The following is a 26896-nucleotide window of genomic DNA, read 5'->3' as shown; positions in this document are numbered from 1 at the left end:
TGGAATCTTTCAAGAGGTTGGGAGTGGCTTTTATAAATGGTCTGTGTTTCACAGGCGTACAGTAAGGTCGGTGGTACTATAGCTTTGTAAATAAGCATTTTGGTCTCCTTGAGAATATCCTGATCCTTGAACACTCTACACTTCATTCGGGAGAATGCGGCACTCGCAGAGCTCAGACGATGTTGAATTTCAGCTTCGATGTCAGCTTTTACAGAAAGATGGCTTCCAAGATAGGGAAAAGTGATCAACATTCTCCAGCGTCACACCATTAAACTGGATTGATGGTGCTACAGAGGGACTAGTTCGCACCTGTCGATGAAGCACTTTGGGTTTTTTGATATTAAGTGAGAGCCCAAGTTTTCCATATGCTTCTGCAAAGGTATTTAGGATAGTTTGAAGATCTTTCTCTGAATGTGTGGAGACTACATTATCATCGGCATACTGAAGTTCTATGACAGAGGTTGACATTACCTTACTTTTTGCTTTCAGCCTACTGAGATTAAAAAGCTTTCCATCTGTTCGATATATGATTTCCACACCAGTAGGAAGTTTCCCCTCAATAAGGTGTAGAATCATAGCAATGAAGATAGCAAATAAGGTCGTAGCAATGACACACCCTGTTTTAAGCCTGATCCAACTCTGAATGGATCACTCTGAAAGCCATTGTTGTCCAAACTTGTCGCTGTCATGTTGTCATGAAGGAGTTGCAAAATATTCACAAATTTATCAGGGCATCCAGTTTTCAGAAGGATGGTCCAGAGAACAGTTTGACTCACAGTATCAAAGGCCTTAGTCAGATCAATAAATGCCATATATAAAGGTTGATTCTGCTCCTGGCATTTTTTTGAAGCTGTCATGCAGTGAAGACTGTGTCCACTGTCCCCCTAGAAGGGCAGAAACTATTTTGAGATTCAGGGAGGACATCCTCTGAGATCGGCAGGAGGCGATTTGCGAGGATCCTTGCAAGGATTTTACCTGCGGTAGCAAGAAGAGAAATACCTCAATAGTTCCCACAATCTGTTCTATCACCCTTCTTAAAAAGGGTGATAATTATGGCATCCCTGAAGTCTTCCGGGATCTCCTCCCTCATCCAGATTTTTTCGATGAGCTTATGCAGTTGTGTAAATTCAGGCCCACCTCCTTTAAAGACTTCAGCAGGAATCCCATCAGGTCCACTAGCTTAGTTGTTCTTCATTTGATTGATGGCTTTACTGATTTCATCCAAATTAGGGGATACTGCAAGCTCGTCTCAAGTTTGTTGTTGTGGAATTTGCGAGAAGACCTCATCAGCCACAATAGAGTTATGATTAAGGAGGCCGTGGTAATACTCTTTCCAATGCAGTGCAACAGACTCTTTATCCTTAAGCAGTTTGGTACCATCCATTGAACGTAAGGGATTTGTACCGTAATTTGTTGGTCCATAGATGGGCTTTGTGGCATTAAAAAAGCCCCGTGCATCGTGAGCATCTGCAAAGTGCTAGATTTCTTGAGCTTTCTTTATCCACCAGGCATTCTTAAGTTCTCTAGTTCTTCTTTGGACCTCAGCCTTTGCACTGGCATAGATATTTTTCTTAGAAGCACAGTTAATGTCTTTCTGCCATATCTGGAAGGCTTTCCTTTTCTTGTCGATATGTTCAATCTCACTATAATTCTCATCAAACCAATCCTGATGTTTCTTAGTTTGGTATCCAATAGTTTGTTCACATGCTGCAAGAATGGAAGTCTTCAGTTTAATCCAGTGTTCCTCAACATTTTTAGGGAGTTCTGTCGGTAGATGTTCCTTGAGAGTTGTTTGAAAACAGGCTCACTTAATAGGATCTTGAATGGCGTGGATGTTCATTTTACGCCTTGGTTTTCTTCCTTGGAGCCTATGTTGAAGAACAGTATTAATGGCCATAGTGGATCGAATTAATCGGTGATCTGTCCAGCAGTCATCGGCACTCGTCATGGCCCTCGTGAGGAGTACATCACGATGATCTCTGGCAAGGACAATTACGTAATCCAGGAGATGCCAGTGCTTCGACCGAGGGTGCTTCCATGATGTTTTAAATTTATCTTTCTGGTGAAAGAGTGTGTTTGTAATACCAAGATTCTGCTCTGCACATTTAGTCAGAAGTAGAATTCCATTCAGGTTGCTATTGCCAACTCCTTTTTTCTCAATGGTTTCTGGCCATAAATCGAAATCACGCCCAACTCTTACATTGAAATCGCACCAGTGGCAGTTGGTGGCTTCATCTCAGTGGGGCAGTGGAATTGCTCCAGGTTTTAGTCCAAATTTTCAAGGAGCTATCCAAGGTGCTGAAAGGTCCTTAAAAGTTTGGACCATAATCCAGAGTGGATTCCACTGCCCCACTGACATGGAGCCACCCACTGCCCACGTTCAGGCTCATGTACTTTCCATCTGCCAGAGCCCATGCCAAGGTTTTGTAAAAGGTTTGTAAAAAACCTCATAAAACTTCTTAGGCCTTTACACCTTCCTGAACCTCTCTGGCTTATGCAGCTGGGGCGTGTATGTGTGCCCGCAGAGTGCCTACACTCTGTTTTTAATTCCATAAGAGATCAAAATAAGCCAGCAATGTCAGGTAAATCTTCGGGCAGTTGTTTTTACAGAGCTGGAAGAATCCTCAGTAATTGAATACTCACTGCTAGCACATGCAAAAAAAAAAACCCTTCCTTTTTTCTGGGCTTAGTTCTTTTTAATTTTTAATATTTTCTTTTGCAAATATAACACAAAGGAAAAAAGAAAGATTATCAGCTCACATTAACAATAAAAATAATCCATCAAGCCTCACTTAAACATCTATTTATATGAACGGTTGAGAGCAGTACATTTACTTTGTTTTACGTCCAAACAGATATCCAGATGAGATTGGCAACTTTTAAGTGACATGTTTAAATGTAGGAAAGGGAGTGGCATCTTCCGACCACAGAGCAGTGGGTGGTGGATATTTATCCTTCCATCCCTGGCATACATGTCTCTTTGCAACTATCGGGGCTTGCAGGATCCACTTTTGTTACCCATCAGTTAGTCCCCACCTCATGGGAATATAACTTAAAAGTGCATGAGCATGTGCAAATATCGAGGATTTTTACAAAACAACCTACTGTAAATGCAAACAACAATTCCAACTATTGATTATACTGCAGCTATGAGCTCAGCAACAGCTGGGATAGCCCAGTGGGGAGGAGAGCCTGGCTGGGAGTCCAGAGTCTGTGAGTTCAAATCCCCGCTTGTGTCTCCTGGGTGTCAAGGGCCAGCTAAAGATCACCCCCACAGGGAGAGACTCAGGGGTTACCTGGCCGCCACCTGTGCAGCCGTGGGCAAGCGGCAGAATCCCAAGGAGCCCAGCTGTCCCCCAGCTAGCAGTTGCAGACAAGGAAGGGGCTGGCTTGTGCAGCTGTGGCAAGCTGAGCAGGCCCTAGCCAGCTGGGGAGGACTAGCCTCAGAGGGAGGCAATGGGAAACCCCCTCTGAATACCGCTTCCCATGAAATCCCTATTCGTAGGGTCGCCATAAGTCGGGATCGACTTGAAGGCAGTCCATTTCCATTTTTCCATGAGCTCAGCAGAGGTCAGGTGACAAAGGAAGCCACTGCTATAAATAAAGTAGTTTTTTCCTATTTTACTAACTCTTAAGTCTCAATGATTTAAATGCAGCCAGCTTCTTAGGAAAATACACCAGCACACGCAGCTCAGAACGCTGGATTACTCTGTGTGTGCATAACATGCATCTCCTGTCCACCTTCAAAGCACTTAAACTAATGTTCAAATGGAGTCAGATTATGCAAACGAAGTCCATTTCTCTAAGTCAAATCTACGTGCTTTATTCTGAGTGCAGGATTTGGATGGCATAGAGCAGAGTTTAAGCTTCCTCACCTGCAGGACCCTCTCCCTCCCTCCCTCCTTCCCTCCCTCTAGCAGCCTCCACCTCTCTGGGCTCCCTTCTCCCTGCCTCCTGCCTCTCGTAAATTAGCCTTCCCAATCAGAGATGGGCATTAGAGCTGAGATTCCTTCCTGGCCTCTGCTGGATTGGGCCAAAGGGGGGCCATCTAGTCCAGCCTCCTGTTCTCACAGTGGCCAACCAAGTGTCCCAACGGGGAGTCCACAAGTAGGACCTGAGTGCAATCGTCCTCTCCTGCCCATGAGCTTCAGGAGCTGGTATTCAGGGGCGCACTGCCCCCAACAGTGGAGGTAGACTATTGCCATTGTGGCTAAAAGCCATTGATAGCTTAAGCCTCTTTCCCTGACTCCTCCAGGATTTCTCCCCATAATGGAGAAAGGCGGAGACAGATTCCTGGAGAAGAGAGAGGTCAGATTGCCTGGGCACAGCTGGACTGGAATTGCCTAGAGGGAAATGCATCATTTGCTGCTTTTGTTTTTGTCCGATTGGGGCAACTGGCCTGTCGTGGAATGGAAGTGGGCTCTCACACAGGCTGAATTCTGGCTCAAAGTAAGCCCAGCAGAGGGAAGAATAATCCCACCATTTGCCCACTCCCAGCTCACTCTTGTCTTCACTGGAAACTGTTCTCCGCTCTATGTGTAACTGTGTCCCTCTCTTGTAGCTGAAGCAAGAGACCCAGTCTCCATGCTGTTGCCTCCTGCTGGTGTCAGAAGATAACCACCAGCTGTTCTGCCAGGTGCGTCTCTTCAGTCAAAAGGTGTCTCTGTCCTTAATTATTTCCCTGTGCAGACACTTTACAAGACTGCCTAGTCTTCTAGCAGCCACGTTCTATGGAAGACTGAGATGGATGTACAGTAGTGGCCAGTGTGTGTGAGTGAGTGTGTGTGCGCGTGTGTGTGTAGCTCAGAGCTTGGAAAAGTTACTTTTTTGAACTACAGCTCCCATCAGCCCCAGCCAGCATGGCCCCCGGATTGGACTGATGGGAGTTGTAGTTCCAAAAAGTAACTTTTCCAAGCTCTGCTGTAGCTATGGAACTGCCCTCCGGACAGCGGGGCCAGTGCAGCTTACCTGAACAGCGCAGCAGCCAGGTTGGGTGCTGCATGGTTGACACCCTGGCCAAGCCAGTCTGGCACTCCCACCACTGCGTCCATAAAGCCTGACCTCCCATCACCCTGCACCATCCAGGCAAGCTGTAGCCAGTGGCAGCTGGGTGGTGCCATGTCAGTGGGGCAATGGAAGCCACTCTGGGGTTTAGTCTGGACTCTCAAGGAGCTGTCCAAAAAAAACAAAACTGGGCTGTGGAAACCTAAGAGGAGAACCCCTAAAAGAGCCCCACAAGGGCTGAGCATACTCAAGGGCTACAGAGCGCTGACTGAATGTAGAAGCTGAACAGCATCATTCCACACTGCAACATTTTGTTGCAGGAGCCGCTTGTACATTATCTTGACATGGATAGCGCTTTAAAGGACTGCTGCTCCCTTCCACCCACCCAGCTGCCAGCGGGCTATGAGCTGTGGCAAACAATCCATGGGTCTTTTTGCATCAAGGATTCAAATGCTGTCGTGCTTTTACCTCTTTGCAGGTGGGATTTCCTCACATGGGTTCCTTCCATTTCCCACACCCCTGTTTCTTGTTTCTTGCAGGTTGTTGGTGACAAAGTGCTGGAGGAAGAGATCAGCTTCCCCGTGAGTGGTTAAATGTTGCTGCCTCATTCAGACATTGATTTCTAACCTGTCAGGCTTTGGGAGGTGGGGAGGGGAAGGCACGCGCTCATCACCTGATGCACCGCGCGTTTCAGAGGGTGGGAAAGGCTGAAGAGGCCGTGTTGGGACCCTGAAGTCCTGCTGGGCCTTTTCCACAATCATCTAGGAACAAAGGACTTTGCCTTACCTAGAGCCGGACCCTTGGCCTATCTAGCTCAGTATTGTCTGCACTGACTGGCAGCAGCTCTCCAGGCTTCCAGGTAGGGGCTCTCTTAGCCCTTTCAGGAGATGCCAGTGGGCATTGAACCCGAGTACAGCAGATGGTCTACCCCTGAGCTATGGAGCTACTGCAATCAGCTAGAACCAGAATTCAAACCGAGGGTAGCAATGTAGTGCTGTCATATATCCAGCGATGCCCCTCCCCACGGCCAAGATCCGTCTGCAATGTTTACGCGAGGAAGGGCATGGCTGACTATTATACAGCACTGCTGCTTGCAGACTTCCCTTGGACATCTGGTTGGTCACTGTGAGGCTAGATAGGCCCCTGGCCTGATCCAGCAGCCAGGATCTTCTGATGTTTTCACATTAAGTCTCTTGTGGGCTCTCAGTCTTAATCTGATTTTAGCTGATTGCGGAAAAGCTTCAGCAGCATTTAAGGATAAGCTCCAGCCAGCAAAGGTCTCATACAGCATTAATCAGAAGTTTAATTGATACTTTTTATTGCTTCCTTTAGCGGGATTAGAGGCAATGCATCTATGAGGGTGCTTCCCGACAAGCCCTTTATTGATCCTGATTTGTTTGCAGGGAGATCGGACCATGTTGGCTATTTAATGAGCACCCCTTCTGATTTGTCTGGAGTGAGGTTGGATGACTCTGCGTCAAAGCAAGTGTTATCCCACACCCTCTGGGGCATTCTGCTATTATTTCCCTTATTGCAAAAAGTTCCGTCTTTCAGGGGAGCAGGTTGGTTGCTCTAGTTCCTCCCTAATATCAGCTATAATTGCACAAAGGGTGGCAGCTTCCGAGAAAGGTCTGCTGAGGAAGGGGGTCAGAAACAACCAGCTTAAGCCCATCCCCAAAGGGGGGGGCAGCCGTAGAACCCTTCCAGAAATGGGCTTTAGGGCATGTCTAGAGAAGGCCTTTCTCCACACCCTTGAAAGTGGTGGACAGCAAACATCCAAGGCCTCTCTCAGGCAGGGGTGGAAGAGAAATTCGATTCAGCTCACATTTGTGGAAACTGAAATACACCCATTCTTTGGAATCCACACTTTTCCTCATTGTGCCATGCAGTGCTCCAGACAAGCAATGTGTACAAAAATATTGCATATAAATGCATATCTTAGTGGAAATGACATACACAAATGCATTATATGGGGGGGGGGAATGATACTCAAAACTGCATACGAAATGTATATATTAGGGGAAATTCACAATACATTGCTGATGTATTTTACTCCTGCTGGGAGGAAGGGCGGGATATAAATCAAATATTTAATTAATAAATAAATGTCTTTTCATAAGGATTTTTTTTTTAAAATCACAAATTGCTGGAGAAATGTGGAGAACTGAATTTAAGATTGGAAAAATGAGAAACTGAGAGAACCAAAATTCAGATTTGTCCATCCTTACTCTCAGATGACTTTGCTGCCTCCACGCAGGCCCCCTGATAACACCATTACCCGTGTCCCCCCCGTCCTGCAGAGTGACACGACTCTGTGACAAAAATGAGGAAAGGGGTTCTACAAATAGGGACGGGAAAGAAATTTGGTTCATCCCTAATTCACCCTTTCTGAAATATGCAAACCGAAATGCAGCCATCCTTCGAAATGCACATTTCCTCCATTTTCTTCAGCCTAGTAATGGGTACAAAAAAAGCACACAGTGTGCATAAAAATGCATAAATTAGTGAAAGTATAGAGAAATGTGGACAGCTGGTATAGCACAGTGGGGATGAGAGCCTGGCTGGGAGTCCAGAGTCTGTGAGTTCAAATCCCCGCTCGTGTCTCCTGGGCGTCAAGGGCCAGCTAAAGATCCCCCCACAGGGAGTGGCTCAGGGGTTATGTGCCCTGCCACCTGTGCAGCCGTGGGCAAGCTGCATAGTCCCAAGGAGCCCAGTTGCCCCCCAGCTGGCAGTTGCGGACAAGGCAGGGGCTGGCTTGTGCAGCTGTGGCAAGCTGAGCAGGCCCTGGCCAGCTGGGAAGGACTAGCCTCAGAGGGAGGCAATGGGAAACCCCCTCTGAATACCACTTACCATGAAGTCCCTATTCATAGGGTAGCCATAAGTCGAGTTTGACTTGAAGACAGCCCATTTCATTTCATAGAGAAATGCATTATACTGGGGGAAACTGTTTTGCAAAAAGGTTTCTATTTTAGGGAAAATTGCATACCAATTGTGTGTACTAGGGAAAATGTATATGAAAATGTTGATGAATTTTCATGAGGAATTTTTTTTTAAAGCAAACTGCTGTGGAAATGTAGAGAACTGAACTTAAGTTTGGAAAAATGAGAGAGAAACCAAAATGGGCAGATTCACCCTTCCCTATGTACAAGACTGGGTTTGTTCTCCAAAGTGATCTGACATGTTTTATGGTGTTTTCTTCCCTAGCAACTCTTTCGAAAGAGAGTTATGTTCTCTCCCCCCCACCCCAGCTCCTGACTTATTTTCTTAATCTCCCTCCAGTGGCATGGACTAATGTACCTTTTAAGTAAATCAGAGAAAGCGGTTTTTCCTGTACCTGGAGCCCCTCCCAAAGTGTCCCTTAAAAGTGCTTCTCAATAACCCAGCCTGCGTGAGGGCTCCAGGGGGCACGCTTTGTCAGACAGTCCCCCCATGCAGAAAGGGAGCTGTCCAGGAGCACAGAGTCAGGCTGGATTGTTCCTCAGCCCAGTAGACAGCTAGCATGCTGGTTCCTCCAGATGGCTTAACAGAGAGAGCACAATTGATCCACGCCTGAAGATAGCATGAGAAGATAATGGCCCAGTAATCGGTGACGATGGGAAGGTTAAGTGATGCTTGTGCGCAGAGGTTTGTGTTGAGAGCTCCGGAGCGTCTCTCTCCTTGATTTATGTACAGTACACAATCTCCTCCAGCTAAAATATTCAGCAGCACTTGGAAAAGCTTTGGCGTGGTTCTGCATAGCACGATGATAAGGATGTTGCTGGGTGCTTGTGAATGCCAGTCGCAGCTGCACTCAAGCGGAATGCAGCCGTTTTCCTCCAAGAACTCAACAGCTGAGTCAGTCACTTAAAAAAAAGTTTGCACCCTTCACGGAAGAGGAGGCTTGCGTTTGGCCCTTGTCATCACAAGGAGCCCTCGGGAAGAAGAACACAGAAACAGCTGCTGAACTTTCAAGAACAAAACAACAGGGTCCACCTTCTCTTCCTCCGGATGGTTAGCAGTATATCCCACTCTGGGGTTGATGTCAGTGGAGTGTGGGTTACAAATGACCTAAATAAATAAAATGATACAGTATAGGAGCTAACAGAGAAGCCCGTTCCCCAGAAGAGGAGAGGCCAAAATGGGCCATTGCTCTGAATGTGTGGTTGCCATTGAAAATGGCAGCTGTGCATTTAGTTTTTCCTCTGAAATTTCTATTAAAACCATGGTGGTGTCACAGCATTCCACATTTCCCTGCCAAATGTTCCAACATCACAAGACAAGAGACAAGCTACTAGACAGACACAGCTGGATGTACAACTGCTGCTTTTGGGGACAACTGTACGTTTTGAGTAAGGTCTCAGTTGGTCCTAAATCAGTGACGTGAAGACCCACAGTCACTTGGGGCCAATTTAATTACTGGGCTTGATGGGGCTTCTGTAATTCTGCACACAATTACTCATAAGTACAGCTATGGATTATAGTTCACAATTGTGGATTAGTTGCCACTAAACCCCTTTTCACCATAGAGTTGTGCACTCCATCAGATAGTCACACCGTCTGAGTTTATGCTTATTGGTGAAGTTGGGATTCTAATCAATTTTACTGACTATATATTATACAACCAGGAAGTGCTAATTCTCCTGGATAGTTTAACGCAACAGATCTCATGTACGTAATGTAAATTATGCCCAGCAGAGGTGGGTGTTGAAGCCTACCTCAGACCTTTGCCCCTTTCCCATTTCTCTTCCTTTTTTCCACAGTTAACAGTTGGGCATCTGGGAAAGGTTGTGGAGGAGAAGAAATCAATCACTCTCCAAGACATCAGTTTGGTAGGTCTATCAATGCTGCTGAGTCTGCCTTGGGTTGCCTTTGCATGTGTCCTGCATGTCACTGGCGTACCATGCTGTGCATCCACTAGGGTGCACATTACTGTTGCTGCCTGAACTTGAATGACGCTGGAATTGCAGAGATGCACGTTAAGGTCTCTGGTCTTAAACTGCTTACCCAGCAATGGCCATTTATAACATGTGCTTTTATATATATATATATTTAAGGGAGGCAGAACTTCCTGAAATATTTTTATTCAGTAAGTTAGTATGCATCCACCTAACCTTCAATATTGTTTCACCGGTGAGATTTCATTTTGAAAACTGTGCATGCTTGAACACTTCCAAGAGACAAAAGTAGAAGTGTTAAGAACTTGGCATGTATCTCAGAGATATTTGCTTATTAAGGCAAGAAATTGCCTTGGAAAGTAGGTATGTTCCATTTCCAAAATCCGAAAGCAGTACATTTCCAACATTGGTGTGGGCAGCCTGGGAGGGTAGAGCATCCATTTTTTTGTTTGGTGGTTTGTTTTAATCAAACCCAGTCCCTCCCGGTGTAACCCACAGAGCCAGCCTAGACATGTAATGGGTTAAGGAGCTCCAACAAGTTATTTTGCTTGGGTAATCCATCATCCATGCTTCAGTCGACAAACAGGACAGCAGAGCTATGAGAAAGGAAGGGAAATGTTCAACACATTTCTGTCAAATCATGGGAAGTGATACCATTCTACTGTGGGGCCAGCAAGTGGGTTGCTGAGGCCTCGGGGAACTCTGAAGCCGACTGTGGTGGTAGGAGCCGGAAAGCTGTGTGCGCTTCTTTTGCTTTTGCTTGGGGAGCAGGATGCAGGTAGCGGCCAAGGCCACGCTTCGCATGCAGAAAGCCCCACTCCATATTACTGGAGAGAGAGAGAGCTCACGTGGCAGAAGGGCCCAGGTTCAGTCCCCGGCATCTCCACTTAAAAGGAACACGAGCAGCAGGGCTCAGCAAGACCTCAGATGGAGACCATCAAAAAGTGTTGCTGGTCAATGTAGTCAAGTCATATATTTTATGACTGGACCTTTGGGCACCAGACTGCCCAGAGCTTGGAAAAGTTACTTTTTTGAACTACAACTCCCACAAGCCCCAGCCATCATGGCCACTGGATTGGGCGGATGGGAGTTGTAGTTCAAAAAAAAGTAACTTTTCCAAGCTCTGAGACTGCCCCAGGTTGTCATGCTACCCAACAACCACTCATGATGCAGGTGGTACGGGCTTAAATAGGCCTGCCACCCCACCTCTAGCATCGCCATGTCAGTGTACTGACACACCGTGCACACATGTCTGCTATCACCCAAGATGGCAGCAGGGGCATCAACTCCCGCATGGCCTGCATCGGGAAGTGTTGCCTGAGAAAATAGAGTTCCCACTCCATGATTTGTGGCAGCGTCAGGCCACTAAGTGTGACTTGCCCCACAACCTGATGCCAGTTTGGATCGTGGAGGGGCAGCACCAACCACCCAGCCTAAGGAGGGGACCTTCTGGGCTGTAGGGGCCCTCAGCCAGTGCCTGATCTTGCCACCTGCTAGCACCAGGCCTGTATTTATTAAATTTATATCCCTCCCAAAGGAACCCTGGGCAGAAAACACTTACATGATAAAAAATACACAACTAAAACAAAACATATTTAAAAACATTTAAAAACTGGTAAAAACATCTAAAAACAATAAAACACATTTAAGAACAGATATCACAAAATCACGTGTCTGGATAGGCCTGCCAAAACAGAACTGTTTTCAGCAGGCATCTGAAAGAGTTCAAGGATGGCGCCTGACTAATGTCCAGTTCCAGAGCACATGTGCTGCTGCACTAAAGGAGTGACTCCTTGCAAAAGTGAAAAGGACACTGGCAGCACTTGCAGAAGTGCAAGTTCCCCAGATCAAAGTGAACAAATTGGCACATAATTGTTGGGTAAGGTGGTCCCTTAAGTAGGCCAGTCCCGACACATGGACCAATGCCCTGACTTCGTATTGTTAGGGAGAACTGGAGCTCCGTGGCAGACAGTCAGAAGAGGCCTAGTTCTATCGATGACGTCTCTGGCTAACAGGATCTCAAGCAGAAGGGCTGGGCAAGACCGTGGCCAGAGCAGAAAACCCTGGACTGGATGGACCCAAAGGTCTGACTGAACTAGTGGAAGGAGAAAAAAAGGGGGAGGACCCCAAAATGCTTGGAAAAAATGTTTATTTTAACAAAAGCCCAACGCGTTTAGGCCACTCAGTAGTTTGGCCTTCGTCAGGGGCTGTAAACAAAATCATAAGAACACGCAACATTAATGTACATAAATTCCATATAGCATAAAACTGTATATACATAATTAGTCTATAAAAAATTTTTTACTTACATGAACTGGTCTAAAATATAATTTTCTAGCAAATCTGCTCAAATGCTGTATGAGGAGCCCCCATAGCTTACAGAGCGGTTTTGTTGGCTGTAAGATTGATTAAACTGCTGCTAAGAGAAGCGTGTCTTTGGTTCTGTGTGCAGGACTTTTGTCCTGCCTGAAACTCTGCACCTCCCACTCCAGGTGTTACTTGCGGGGGGGGGGGGAAGCACTTCACAGTTTGAGGGCATTCTGCATCCCAGGGGCAGCTGGTGGCTGCATGTCGGATCTGCTCCAGCTTTTAGTCCGAACTTCCAAGGACCCGTCCAAGGTGATGAAGTGTCTCACAACACATCAAATAAGCAATAAGAATAAGAATTCCAAGACATCAGAAACAATTACAAATCAGAATATCAATAAGAACATTTTTTTAAAAAAAAAATCAATCCAAACGATATAAAACAGTGCAAATAAACTAGCCTGATTTAACAGCTTTAACTAAACAAGATTGTATAAAACAGTACGAATAAACTAGCTTAATTAAATGACTGAAACTAAATGGAAGAGAAAATGATCCCAACAGATATGTAGCATACAAAACATTTGGTTTGGTTCAGAAGGCGTCTCTCCTTTTTGAGTGCTTGGTGTTCTGTCGTTGAATTTAATTTCTAACACTGTGTACGCACCACACATTTAAAGCACCCCCCAAAAGAACTGTAGCTTACCCCTCACAGAGCTACAATTCCCAGCACCCATTCACAGACTACAATTCCCAGGATTCTTTAGGGGACAGTCATGTGTTTTAAATGTGCTATAAATGGATGGAGTGTATGCGCAGCCTATGTTGCATTTCCAAGATTTAAGCCTGGTATAGCCCAGTGAGGAGGAGAGCCTGGCTGGGAGTCCAGAGTCTGCGAGTTCAAATCCCCGCTCGCGTCTCCTGGGCGTCAAGGGCCAACCAAAGATCACCCCCACAGGGAGTGGCTCAGGGGTGACGTGCCCTGCCACCTGTGCAGCCGTGGGCAAGTGGCAGAGTCCCAAGGAGCCCAGTTGTCCCCCAGCTGGCAGTTGCGGACAAGGAAGGGGCTGGCTTGTGCAGCTGTGGCCAGCTGAGCAGGCCCTGGCCAGCTGGGGAGGACTAGCCTCAGAGGGAGGCAATGGGAAACCCCTCTGAATACCGCTTACCATGAACACCCTATAAGTAGGGTAGCCATAAGTCAGGATCAACTTGAAGGCAGTCCATCTCCACTTTCCCCCCCACAGTTTCAAGCAGGTGAAGCCTTTCAGTCTTTTCAGACCTCAGTCTCCTTGCTTAAAAGCGGTAGGCCCCTTTCATCCTTTCCTTGACCTGCCTCGTTCCTGTCTGTTTAACCAAGCAGCTGCAACTTTATTCCAGCTAGAGCGTGGCACGTGTGGTCGAGGTGGGAGACATTTGGGGCATGAGGAGGCTCTTTAAGCGGGCAGAGAAGACAAGAACAGGGAATTTTGGTTTAAGATGAGGAAATCCACGAGGTGCTGTTTGTTCTTCGGACTGCCAGCGGGACAAGATTTTGAGGCCCACCCGCAGATTGAGTTTCTTCAGAACAAGCAGTTCAGCCATAGGATTGCTCTGGGTGCCTCTGGGGTGCAGAGGCCACATCTGGGTACCAGGAGAGGAACGGAGGGGAAAGGTATTTGGATGAGCTTATTATCTCAGCCTTCCCCAACTGCGTGCCCTCCAGACAAAAAGCATCAGGCCCAGGCAGGGCACCCAGTTGGACGAGGCTGCCTTAGAGCATGGGTGGGGAGCCCTTTTCAGACCAAGGGCCACATTTCCTTATAAGAAACCTTCTGGGGGCCACATGCCAGTCGTGCCTGGGGCAACAGAGGGGCCCTCTCGTCTTTGTACAGTGGGCTAAACGTCAGCCTCAGAGAAGTTGTCAGAACGTCAGGGGAGCCTGGCTGCTGGAGCAGGCCAAAGGGCCAGCAAGACCCCAGCACCACGTCGCTCTCCTCACTCACAGTCCCTGCCAAGTGGCATTTAGAGGCATAACAGAGTAGAGGGAGAATCCCTGTGCCTCTTCAGCCAGACCAGCAAGAGGCCTTATGCCAGCAGGCAAAAGAAATAGAGGCGGGTTTGGGGGGAGGTCAGTAAGGGGTGTGGTCTGGGGAGAGTCCCAGGGCCATGTGGAGAGGCCTGAAGGGCCACATTTGGCCCCCGAGCCTGAGGTTCACCACCGCCTGCCTTAGAGCCTCAAGAGATGAGCAAGCGTGGCCCTAACTAGGGTTGCCAGGTTCAGGGCCTGAGACTGATCCTGTATCTTTAGGAGAAGAGAAAGTCAGCCAAGTGCAGGTGTTCTTGCAACACTGTAATGGGAAAAACCACAAGGGTGGAATTCTCCCTTCCCCCTGCACAGCTTTTAAAGATACAGAAGACCTTTTGGTTGCCAGGCCCGGCCTCCAAGAGGATCTTTAAAAGTTGTGGAGGGGGAAGGGAGAATTCCACCTTGTGGTTTTTCCCATTACAGGGTTGCAAGAACACCTGCACTTGGCTGACTCTCTCTTCTCCTAAAGATGCAGGATCAGTCTCAGGCCATGGACCTGGCCACCCTAGCCCTGACCCACAGCTGCACCTGATGACTGACCAGCAGGGCTCTCCTTTTAATTGACCCAGTTGGTTGATATCCTGATGAAAGGTTGCAGCCCTAACTTGGGAGAATTTCCTTAGAAGCAACCCAGGAATGCAACAGTCTGCCTAGCAAGATTCTGAATCCCGTTTTGGGGGGTCTTTTCATTAATTCGTATCGCAGAGAGTGTAACTGTCTATGCAATCTGTTTTACCAGAATGAACTGAATATGCCTGAGATGGCACATTTGCTACGGCGGGGGGGGGGGCAGGTGGGGATTGCTGTCAGAAGCACAAGAAGGAAAGTGGACACTGTCCCTGGCCCAGTCAACTCAACTGCATGGGCCCTTAGCCAGCCCTTTTACTGAATGCAGTCCCCATGCAAAGTGGGTGGGTTGCACAGCCCCACAGTGATGCCAAAGGGCTCAGCCTAGCTCTCACAAAGATGGTCAATGTGTTTCTGGTGTGTGCTAGTTCATTCTGCAGATGGAGGCTCACTTGATGACAAGCCAGTGGAGGTCACTGGGGCAGTGAATCCACTCCTGGTTTTAAGGAGCTGCCCCACCGACATTGGAGCCACCAGCCTACACTATGGAAAACCATTACCTTTGGAGGACTATATGTCTTAAGGCAGGAGGTGGAAGGCTTTGTCCCTCCTGATGTTGCTGGACTCCCATTATCTCTGAGAATTGGGGGTGATGGCCAGGTCTGATGCTGGCCAGGTCTGAGTCTGACAACATCTGGAGGGCCACAGGCTCCCCACTTCTGTCTGAAGACCGGTGTACCAGAAGGGACCACCTTTCCCACACATGTACCTCCCAGCAGGTAGTGATCGGCTGTTGGGCCTTTTCAGTTGTGGCACTTTTAGAACACTCTCCCCAGGGAAGCTCTCCTCACCCCCTTCATTACCTTTTCAGCACCACAGCAAAGACCTTTTTGTTATCCCAGGCCTTGTGAAAATATCCAGTAATGATTTTTAAAAAATCTTCCTCTTGTTCTATTGTAACTTTTTTATATATGTTTGTGTTTTTTCTTGTTAGCTGTCCTGACTGCATTGAACGGCGATAGGAATTTACTAAATATATAAGGGGAAAGTTCCCCTTCAAAAGCAAATTCTCAGCACATGGACAATTAGTGTCAGGGAGAAGACTCAAAATCTTTTGCCTGAATAGCGAGTGTTCTGTATGCCAGGAATGTTTTACCCTTAGGAAGATCCCATCACGTGGGCCTCCACTTGCAGTCTGAAATGGTACAGTCCAGACAGTAGTGGGGATGGGGCCTGGCAGGAGAGTTTTAACTAACCTCCCTTCACCGGCATCGCTGCGGCTTACTGGGAGTGGGAGTGGTAAGGGAGTGGCAAGTTTGGAACAGTGCAAATGCACAAGGGGAGCCAATTGGGTGTGCCCACTGGTGTGTTTGCACTGTGCTGACCGCTCTGCCACCTTGCCCCTCTCCCTCCCATTCAGCCACAGCAGTGCCCACGTCGGGAGGTCAGGCAAACTCCCTGCCCTGCCTTGCCCCGACTCCAACTGCCACTGAGCCCAGACTCTGCAAACGCTCGCATCACCCGGATGCTCTGCTCTTTTTCCTCCTTGCCAGGAAGAGCACAAGCAGCTGAACAACATGCTTGGCTTTGAGGTGACTGCTATGCTGTGTGTCCCGGTCATCAGCAGGGCCACTTCCCAGGTGGTGGCTTTGGCCTGCGCCTTCAACAAGCTTGGGGGAGAAAGGTGAGTCAGAGGCTGTGTCTGGTCACAGAGTGGAGCTGAATCAAAGTCCCTCCAAAAACAAGACAAAAACAATCTCCTCTGCAAAATTTGGATAGTCTCTGATGCTGTGAGCACTTCTTTACCCATATGAAGGAGGGCCATTGCAGCTTGATGGTGGAGCACCTACTTGCACAAAGAAGGTTCCAGCTTCATTCCTTCGCATCTCCATATAAAGCCTTAGAGAGCCGCAACAGTGAGTTAGGTGGGCCCATGGTCTGACTCAGCAGAAAGCGGCTTCCTCTTTAAATCAGCTCTTTTTTCAGAACCATGAGGACTGGAATCTTACTTTGTTTTTAGGGGATGGGCCATATCTTACCTGCAGAGTATCTGCTTTGCATGCAGAAAGCCCAGGTTCAATCCCTGGTGTCGCCAGGTAGGGCTGGAAGAGACTCCCTGTCTGAAAGCCTGGAGAGCCGCTGCCTGTTAGTGCAGACAGTACTGAGCTAGATGGACCAATGGTCTGACTCAGTAAAGGGCAGCTTCCTACATTACTAGGTCCTTGCAGAATACCACTGGCTCCCTCTGCATTTGACATTCGATATTTATTTCAATATTTGATATTTGGCACAAGTCAGGCATGCCACAGTATTAGTATTTAACAGTGTGCAATAACATTGACTGTATTTGATCAATGACATGTAATAATATTTAGTGTTTAATTGCCGACAAGCACTGGTATGTATCATTTGATCAATCACAGGTAACATTGTATTTGGTGTTTGATAGCTAACAAGATCTCATATACAGTCTGATATCTGCCAAAACAACCAAAGGATGCCAACAGGTGTAAAGCAAAGTTTGGGGTGCCATCTCACCTTGAAGCTGCAGATTTGAAGTTGGAATTCGAAATCTGAGCGACAAAACTGGAAAATTTAGTACATCTTGATAAAATTTGCTTTTGCTCTGGTGGAGAACAGAACCTTATAGAGAAGAAGAGAAGGGATCAGGTAGATAAAGGGATGATTTTGACATGTTGTGGAATACGGTTTTGGTTACTCTTAGAAAGAATTGAGTCAGTGTTTCATTAAGAGACTTTAGATACAAGGAAAGGCCTTTTATTCAGTTCTCATCCAGCAACAGTAAGGGCGAGTGCCCCTGGCATTCCTGTCCCAACACTTCCTGTTTCCTTTGTTGAATTATGACCTGGGAGACCAGGGTTCGAATCTCCACACAGCCACGAAGCTCCCTGGGTTCGAATCCCCCCACAGCCATGAAGCTGACTGGGTGACCTTGGGCCAGTCACTGCCTCTCAGCCTCAGAGGGAGGCAATGGGAAACCTCCTCTGAATACCGCTAACCATGAAAACCCTCTTCATAGGGTCACCGTAAGTTGGGATCGACTTGAAGGCAGTCCATTTCCATTTTTCAGTGACTCCACTTAGATGCCTTACAAAATATTTAAGACGGTGAATGAAATTCATAAACACCAACTACGGAATGCAGCATTAGGGCTATAGATTTTTAAAAGACTTACACAGATGCATCCACTAAAACTCCTCCACCCAGCAGGCTAAAAGCCCTGCGTGAGAGTGGGAGTTGCAGGGAATGCCTTCAGCATACAGAAGGTCAAACGTCCAGGGGCAGAGAGTTCCACAGTCTAGAATTAACATGCTGCTGTGCTTTTCCCCTCTGCCTCCTGTAGCTATATGGAAATTGACGAGCACAAAATCCAGCACTGCTTCTGCTATACTTCCACGGTGTTGACCAGCACGTTGGCGTTCCAGAAAGAACAGAAACTCAAATGCGAGTGCCAGGTGAGGGACAGGCCTGCACACCAAGGGTGGCACTAAAAAGGTGGGTCAGAAACTCTGTATCTCCAAGGGCATATACAGACAACATACCTAATGCCAGTTTAATTGTTGGAAACTGTATTTTGGTGAGGGGCACCCTGGGATGCTTCGGCATCAAACTGCAGTTCCTAGGATTCTCCGGGGAAAGGTAAGATCTGTAAGGTGGCATCAAACCAAAATATAGTTCCAGGGCAGACAAAGCCCATCTGTGTGGCTTCTTGGCAAGAAAGATTTTTCAAGAAAGCTAGACTGAAAGAAAACCTAAAGGAGAAGCTGAAAACTTGGAACTTTTAGCTGATATTTGTGGGGGAGGGATTCAGGAGCAAAAAGGGGGTGAACCTTTTTGAGGGGCTGGTGAATTTCAGAGGCAGGGGCAAAACTCACCAGCACTCCTCTGGGAGCTGGCCCTCAGAATGACACTATATTCATCTCCCCACTCCCCAAAAGTGTAGGATATGAGAGGCACCCACAAGCTGTACAACTGAAGATAGATAAACTTTAATGCAATCTTAGCCATAGTCCATGTGCAATTACAACTGAAGACATTTTTGTTTCAGCAAGCTTTTCCAGCTAGATGAAAAGGAGTTCATTTTGCTTATTCTTTTTAAACCTATATTCAGTTGTTTTTGTACTACTTGCAAAACCATGTTAGCTGTTTTTATGATATGTCTGTAAATCACTCTGAGACATATTGAAAAAGTGACTCAAATTAAATAACAACAACCGCCAGTCGCCGAAATGTCCCCTCCCACTTTCCCGACCCATGAACAGGGCTGTAAAATGGGAGGGCGTATTTCAACCTCATACTACCCACAATAGTCAGTTGAGTCTTGCTGTCTATGAAAAGCACCTCCCCCCTGACCTTTGGTGTGCTTTCACCTGCCCCCGCCCCCCACAAAATTTCATCCGTCTTTTGCCCAAACACTCCTGTCATGTAGGTGGGAGAGCTTCTCGTTTTCCCTGCTGGTCCTTTGATGCTATAAGGAACGGCAAAGGCTCTGCAGAGCTCCCTTTAGCAGGATTCTGGCCGGCCCCTAGGGCAGCCTCTGAGCTGAACGGGCAAGGCAGGTGCAGCCACCTTCTGAAGGGCCCCTGCCAGCCTGGTGACAACATGAAAGGGAAGTGTGCAAGCAGGATCTGGGAAGCAAGCAGAGATCAAGAGAGCCCAGGGCTATTCCGGGGAAGGGAGGAAGGACTGTAGGAGCCAAGAATAACCGTCCCCAGAAGGAACAGCGGCCTGCAGGTTTGGTCTGCTCCGCAAGCAGGATTGTAACAGGGCTGGCAGGGGGAGCTGTAGGGCTGGCACCTCTTTCTGCAGCAATCCTTATGCACTGCAATCTGATAGCCACTTCTTCCCACATGGGAAGCCCAGTGGGTAGATATGTATAGGATTGCACCATCACAGTGATTTAATAAAATGAATAACCTATTAAATGACTTCCACTTAGGGTTTTGCTCTTCCAGCTTGATGACACCCCAGCAACACCACACTGTCTTTATCTGCAGTTTGTCAAGGTTGTTGGGGGGGGGAGAACTATCCTTTCACTGGAACAGCCCCACCCCACCCCTTAGGCAGGTAGCCAAGTGTTTGGGGAGCAACCTGCAAGCAGTAGGCTCTGGATCCCCCACCCTATCCAGCAGTGGCTGAGAATCACAGAATCATAAAGTTGGAAGGGGTCTATAAGGCCACCTAGTCCAGCCCCCTGCTGGCCACTTCCCCAGAGAGTACCAAAGGATGGGGGTAGAAATTAAATTCAGTTCACATTTAAAGACAAACTTTTCCCCCAAAATACGTGATGAACTGAAACATAGCCATTCCTTGAAATTCACTCTTCTCCAGTCAAGTAATGCATAACAAAATTTATTTATTTATTTATTTAAGAGCCAGTGTGGTGTAGTGGTTAAGGTGGTGGACTACAATCTGGGAGACCAGGGTTTGAATCTCCACACAGCCATGAAGCTCACTGGGTGACCTTGGGCCAGTCACTGCCTCTCAGCCTCAGAGGAAGGCAATGGTAAAACCTCCTCTGAATACCGTTTACCATGAAACCCTTTCATAGGGTTACCATAAGTTGGAATTGACTTGAAGGCAGTCCATTTCCATATCCTGCCTTTCCTCCCAGTAGGAGCCCAAGGCGGCAAATGCATATACTGGGATAAAGTGTCAGTAAAAATGCATCTGCTTGTGGAAACAGCATGCAAAAGTGCATTATGTTAGGAAAAGTTGCTTTGTAAAAATGTGTATATTAGGAAAAAATAATATATATGCACATTAGGAAAATGTGTATTTGCACACAAATTAAATTAGGAGAATTTTGCACTAAAATGTTGGTGAATTTTCATGAGGCCTTGGTTAAAGAGGAATTTGCAGGCTGAACTTAAGATGGGTGAATGCGGGATGGTGGACGGCGGGTCCAGCCCCTGCTGAAGTTGAATAGGATTCCTTGGCCAAGCAAACATGTGCCATGATTCTTGGCGGATGGTAAGACAAACGCTGCCACATTTCCCCAAAAGGATTAGCTGGAAGCCATTCATGGTGATTAAATAATTTCTTCATCTTCTGCTAATTCCCCCCAAAAAGGGGGTGAGTATCTTCTTTTGGGGGGGTGCAGCCAGACCATAAATGCTTCCAGAGCTAAATGTGTTTCTGTTTTAGCTGTGCGCACTGGGCGCCCTCTTGTGGCACCAGCAAGCAACGCAGGGAATGAAATAGCTGTGGCAGGATGGAGGCCTGAGTTCCTGATCAAACTAGCAAAGCAATTACCTGGTTCTAATTTATTGCTAATAATGCTACACGTGTAAGTTGATTTGGTGTGGGTGGGTTGATGGATGTAATGCAGGAGTGCGTCTGTAGCTCAGTGGCAGAGCCCCTGCATTGCATGCAGACAGTCCCAGCTTCAATCCCCAGGGGCATCTCCAGTTAAGAAAGGATCAGGTGACAAGTGAAGGGTTCAGAGCTTTGCCTGAGGTCCTGGAAAGCCAGTGCTTGGCTAGATGGGCAGAGTCTGCCTGGGTACAAGGTAGCAGCTTCCCAGCTTCCTGTTCCATTTCAGCCAAGCCAGATCCTCCTGCCCTACACCTGAAGTCAGTAGCTCCATGTCAATGGGGCCGTGGAATCCACTCCGGGTTTTAGTCAACATTCAAGGAGGTATCCAAGGTTCTTCACTAAGGAGCTTGGACAGCTCCTTAAATGTTTGGACTAAAGCCCGGGGCAGATTCCACTGCCCCACTGACATGGAGCCACCAGCTGCCATTGCCTGAAGTCATATATGGCATCAGGTGTGGGGCAGGTAACGAGAGGGCTTGCATGAAAGCAGCTTTGCAGGCACCGCCAATCAGGTGATTGATGATGTCTGCAAAGCTCCTCGCACAGCACTTCCCAAGCAGCAGCGATCAGCTGATTATCAGCACTTGGGAAGCGCCACAGACAAGGCTTCCCAAAAGCGACAATCAGCAGACCGTCGCCACTTGGGAAGCCCTGTGCACACTGTTTTGCTCACGCGGCTTCATCCACTGTGGCCAACCCACAGGAGGGGTGGGGGGTTGTGGAGACCAGGATCTGCTTTGCCAGCCGGGTCCAGTTCCCCACCCACTTCAGTCATATCTTTCAGAGGGAGAATCCCATCAAGTGCAGCTTCTCCTACCTCTGCAGCATCATGTCAAGAGAAATGGGACTTGCTCAGATTAGAAACCGAATCATAGAGCTGGGGACAGGGGGAAGGGTCTTACCATCTATCTAGTCCAACCCCTGCTCAGTGCAGGAAATCCACACTAAATATATAAATCAAGTGAATACACACCTACCTTTCCAGCTGCAGGCTTGCATTGTGAGGTCAATGCCATGAGGATGCACGGGGGAGGCATATCTCCTTCTTTAATTTCCGAATTAAGTGGCAAGATGGGTACATTTCATCTCTCTTTTTTTCTCTCCCAATAGGCTCTTTTGCAAGTGGCCAAGAATCTGTTCACCCACCTTGGTAGGTACGCTCAGCCCATTGGTGGCTGTGTCAGTGGCATGGTCAGGGACTAGCAGGGGTCAGCTCCGGGAGGGAATGCAGAGACCTTTGTGTGAAGGGATATGGGCATGGGGTAGCCTTTACACACACACCCCAAGAGTCACTGTGGTTTGGACTTGATTCTGAAAGGTCTTATCCCTGCCACGAATGAATTGTGTAGCCTTGAGAAAGTCACGCTCTTAGACCCAACCCCAGTCTGTAAAATGGGAACAATATCCCCACAAAATAGTTCCACAGTTAAATCTGAAAAAGTCTGAGCCCCACTTCCCTAAATGACCTCTGTATTCCACCACACAACTAGGAACACTTTCAATGCACCATGTCAGGATCCACAAGCACTCAACCATTGAGCTTACTGGGTAGTCTTGGGCCAGTCACAATCTTTCAGCCTAGCCTACCTCACAGGTTTGTTGTGAGGGTAACATGGGGAGGGGGAGAACCATATGCATGCCACCTTCAGCTTCTTGGAGGAGAAGGTGGGATATAAATGTAATAATAAAATAGAAAGGGGGTTGCAGAGACTGGTTGTCTTTTTGGTTCATCCTCTGAGCTCTGGAATTCTCTTCCCCTGGAGACGCCACAGCCTGACATGTCATCCTTTGCTGAGCTAATGAAGCAGATGGGATAGAAATGTAACATAACGTTTCAGCCATGCGTCATGGAATCTCACTTCCTCTCCCCCCCCCCCATGCATATATTCAACAAGCTGCTTGGTGGCCTTTTGGCCCTCTAACCGGCTGGTCCTCTGACCCTTGCAGATGACGTGTCAGTGCTGCTCCAAGAGATCATCACAGAAGCCCGGAATCTCAGCAATGCCGAAATGTGAGTCTATCCAGCAGGGAAGGTGGTATGCACACATCTGTCGGGTTTCCCTCCACCTGCTCTGGTGGAACTTGAACCTGCGGGGCTGACATTCCTGAAAGCAAGCCCCTCCCTGAGACACTAGATCCTCTGGCCAATGAACTGATCCCAAGCAGTTCTTCTGATGGGACAGTATATTTAGAGCAAATGCCCACCCCGGCTCTCCAAGAAAGGCCACTCTGAGTAGGTGTTGGGGGGCCAGCCGGGGTCACACACATCGTTACTGAATTTAGATGTGGGTTTGGACTTCCCTGGCCCCACCACAAGAAGACGTTGAGGGGGGAAAGTGCTCAGAATTTATGGCAGCATCAGAAACTAGCTAGGGGAAGCTTTGCAACAACAGAGCTCCATTCAGACAGCTGTTTATTCTGTTTTCCTCATGTTTCCTTACCTGATAATTTCCGCATTTTATTTGATCTTTCACACAATGTAAAAGCTACTTCGAGAAATCTAGTGGATTCTAGTAGAAGTTTAGTGCTCCTTTCCTTGTTAATTACTTCTAGTAAAAATCTGTTTGCAACTCCATTAACCCAGAAAATCACTGGAGTAAAGTGATGAAATTTGAGGCAGGATAGTGAAAAAAGTAGATAAGAGAAAAAACAACTCATTTGAAATGTGGTGCTGGAGGAGACCTTTGCGCATTCCACGGACCATGAAAAAATCAAATAATTGGGTGTAAGAACAAATAAAACCAGAACTATCATTAGAAGCTAAAATGATGAAACTGAGGTTATCGTACTTTGGACACACCATGAGAAGACATGATTCACTAGAAAAGACAATAATGCTGGGAAAAACAGAAGGGAGTAGAAAAAGAGGAAGGCCAAACAAGAGATGGATTGATTCCATAAAGGAAGCCACAGGCCTGAACTTACAAGATCTGAACAGGGTGATTCATGACGGATGCTGTTGGAGGTCGCTGATTCATAGGGTCGTCATAAGTCGTAATCGACTTGGAGGCACATAACAACAACAATGCTGGCATACAGTTCTTTCCCACCGTCTTTGGCGGGGGGGAATCATGAGGAACAGAAATTTAATAGTGTGAATGAAATTTATTGTGATATGGCGGAATAACAGCAAAAAAAGCTTTTAAAAATGTTTTTAAAGATGCTTTGTTTAATGTATTTTAAAGTCTGTTTTTATGATGTTTTAAAGTTTTTAGTGCTTTTGTTTGCCATCCTGGGCTCCTGCTGGGAGGCAGGGCGGGATAGAAATCAAATAATAAATAAATAAAAAGATGCAAGGAACAAGAGCTGGGCTTAACAGTGGAAATGCAGGATTGGGATGCAATGTGGATAAAGTATCCCTATAAATCTATTCCAGCAGTTAAAGAACAATCCTTGAAGGTGATTCATAAATGGTACCTCACCCCCAGGAGGCTTTCAGAACAGGGGCTGGAGGAATTGCCATTGAATTGGCACATATGTGCATATGTGGTGGGATCGCCCAGTGGTGCAAGCCTTCTGGATGGAAGTATTTCAGGAGGGGAGTTCAATCACTGGACACTTCACCAGCTCTCGTACCCGCTACAACGCCTTATAATCTGGGCCCATAACCCCTGTTGCGCTCTGCGTGTGTAGGTGAGACGTGGTATGGATCCAAGAGCCGTTTAGAACAGGAATAAGACAGGCCAGGCAAGTTTCATGTAAGAGTCTTTACTAGGCAAAGACATTAGACACATCTCTCTCCATTGACATTTCTTCCCCCCCACTCTGAGTTCCTGCCAGTTCCCACTTTATCACACTCTCAGCCAGCCACACTGACCTTGATTGTCTGGAACTCTGTTCTCACAGCTTAACCCTTCTGCTTCAGGTTTCTCTCTCTCTGCTAAAAACCTTGTCTGTGAGTCTCACAACCTGCGTCACTGACCAACAGAGATCTACCCCACAACCGGCACTTTTGGGTCGTTTAATGGCATAGATAGAAACTTAACATGTAAGGAATTGCTGAATCAGTTATTTCCAGTTGCAAGAACATTGACAGCACAGAATTAGAAAGAGTTCAAACAAGTAACTTTGGAACTATAGTATAAAAGAGTTGGGCAGGTTGCATTATTGGAGAAGCTTACGCAAAATCTGAGGGCGGCGAAAGGACAGAAAAAGAAAGACATTTTTGGTTAGGATTTGGGTGCCCTTTATCAATTTTATTAACAATGATGAAAATCAGCATTCTCCCCCGAGTGCCTATGTGCATCTGTGGTGTATTTGAGGAGCAATTTAGTTTTATCCTGATGCTGCCTGGAACATCTGAAAGGAAAATGAGGTCAGAATGAGATGAAAACAGAATGCTTATTAGTGAATAGATGGCAGTTATCGCTTGGTCCTATTTACCTGAGCTGAATTCTGATAGAAAGTGAAAGGGTTAGGGTGAGGTTAACACTGGATTCGTTTTTCAGTGTACTGTCAATCCCATAAGGGGGGAGGGGGGGACTGAAAACATTGATGCTATATGCATGTATAGTATAATTTTGACATTAATAAAAAAATAATTTTTGAAAAAGACGCAGTTCCATAACGCAACAGGAATGTTAGGAATTGAGACAGAAGTGCTGCCATTATAATCAGTGCAACAAATGCAATAAGCCCCATGTCAGAACGCAGCCCAGCTTTCTCCTTCATCATCAAGAGCATTCCCATTTGGTGAAGGGCCGTGTCTAGTATCAGAGCACCTGCTTTGCATGCAGAAGGTCTTCAAGCCCCAATGCCATCTCCAGGTGGGGCTTTGAAAGGCTCCCTGTGAAACCCTGGAGAGCTGCTGCCAGCTAGTGTTGGCAATACTGAGCTAGATGGACCAATGGTCTGACTCAGTACAAGGCACCTTCCTGTCTTCCTATGATGCTTGACTGTTTCTTCTTCCTAAATGTGAAGCTCTGGGGATCTCATGATTTCTCATCTCCCATTTTAATCTGCGTGGAGGCCAATAAACTGAGTTTCCTGCGCCTTGTCCCAAAGGATAATGAAGGTGGCGATGATGATTGCTATTGAAGTCCTTACCTCCCCTTTGCTTGGTGTGTGTGTATGTGTTCTTTTGCAGTTGCTCCGTCTTCCTGCTGGACAGAAGCAGCCATGAACTGGTGGCCAAGGTTTTTGATGGGGGTGTGGTGGATGATGAGGTAAGAATAACAGGAAAGATTCAAGTTCAAGGTTCTAGTTTTGGTGTCCAAAGCCCTATACGGCTTGGGATCAGGATATCTGAAAGACCATCCTTTCCCTTATATACCCAGCCAATCACTGCGCTCTGCAGGTGAGAGTCTCTTAGGCAACACAGGAAGTGGACCTTTAGTGTAGTGGCACCTACTCTGTGGAACTCCCTCCCCTTAAATATTAGACAGGCACTATCTCTGTTATCTTTTTGGCGCCTACTGAAGACCTTCCTCTTTCAACAAGACTCTTAAATGGAGACTTTGTCCCAGTCTGTGTCTGTGTTAGAATTTTTAATATGTTCTTAAACTTTCTTTTTTAATTTTTTTTAATCTTAGATGTTTTCATAGTTTTTTTTAAGTAACGTTTTTGAAGATGTTTTGTTTTAATGTGTTTTAAAGTTTGTTTTTATGATGTTTAAATGTTTTTAGTGCTTTTGTTTGCCGCCCTGGGCTCCTGCTTGGAGGAAGGATGGGATATAAATTGAATAATAATAATAATAATAATAATAATAATAATAATAATAATAAAAGAGAAAAGAAGCAGT

General features: G+C 46.8%; 1 protein-coding gene across 2 annotated transcripts in view; it reads left to right on the top strand.

The window, feature by feature from the left end:
- PDE2A (phosphodiesterase 2A) overlaps window positions 1-26896 on the top strand; it is a 340214-nt gene that overhangs the window by 279433 nt on the left and 33885 nt on the right. For both annotated transcript variants that reach the window (XM_061629143.1, XM_061629145.1), the window contains exons 9-16: window positions 4562-4636; window positions 5544-5585; window positions 9744-9812; window positions 16371-16501; window positions 18182-18293; window positions 22267-22306; window positions 23104-23167; window positions 26243-26321. In XM_061629143.1, the coding sequence (XP_061485127.1) occupies window positions 4562-4636; window positions 5544-5585; window positions 9744-9812; window positions 16371-16501; window positions 18182-18293; window positions 22267-22306; window positions 23104-23167; window positions 26243-26321 (612 nt within the window). The remainder of the gene's footprint in view (window positions 1-4561; window positions 4637-5543; window positions 5586-9743; window positions 9813-16370; window positions 16502-18181; window positions 18294-22266; window positions 22307-23103; window positions 23168-26242; window positions 26322-26896) is intronic.

Source organism: Rhineura floridana, chromosome 5 (genome assembly GCF_030035675.1).
Source record: "Rhineura floridana isolate rRhiFlo1 chromosome 5, rRhiFlo1.hap2, whole genome shotgun sequence".
Lineage (NCBI taxonomy): Eukaryota > Metazoa > Chordata > Lepidosauria > Squamata > Rhineuridae > Rhineura > Rhineura floridana.
The sequence above is the reverse complement of the archived record's forward strand: the minus strand, read 5'-3'. Positions and strand labels throughout refer to the sequence as shown.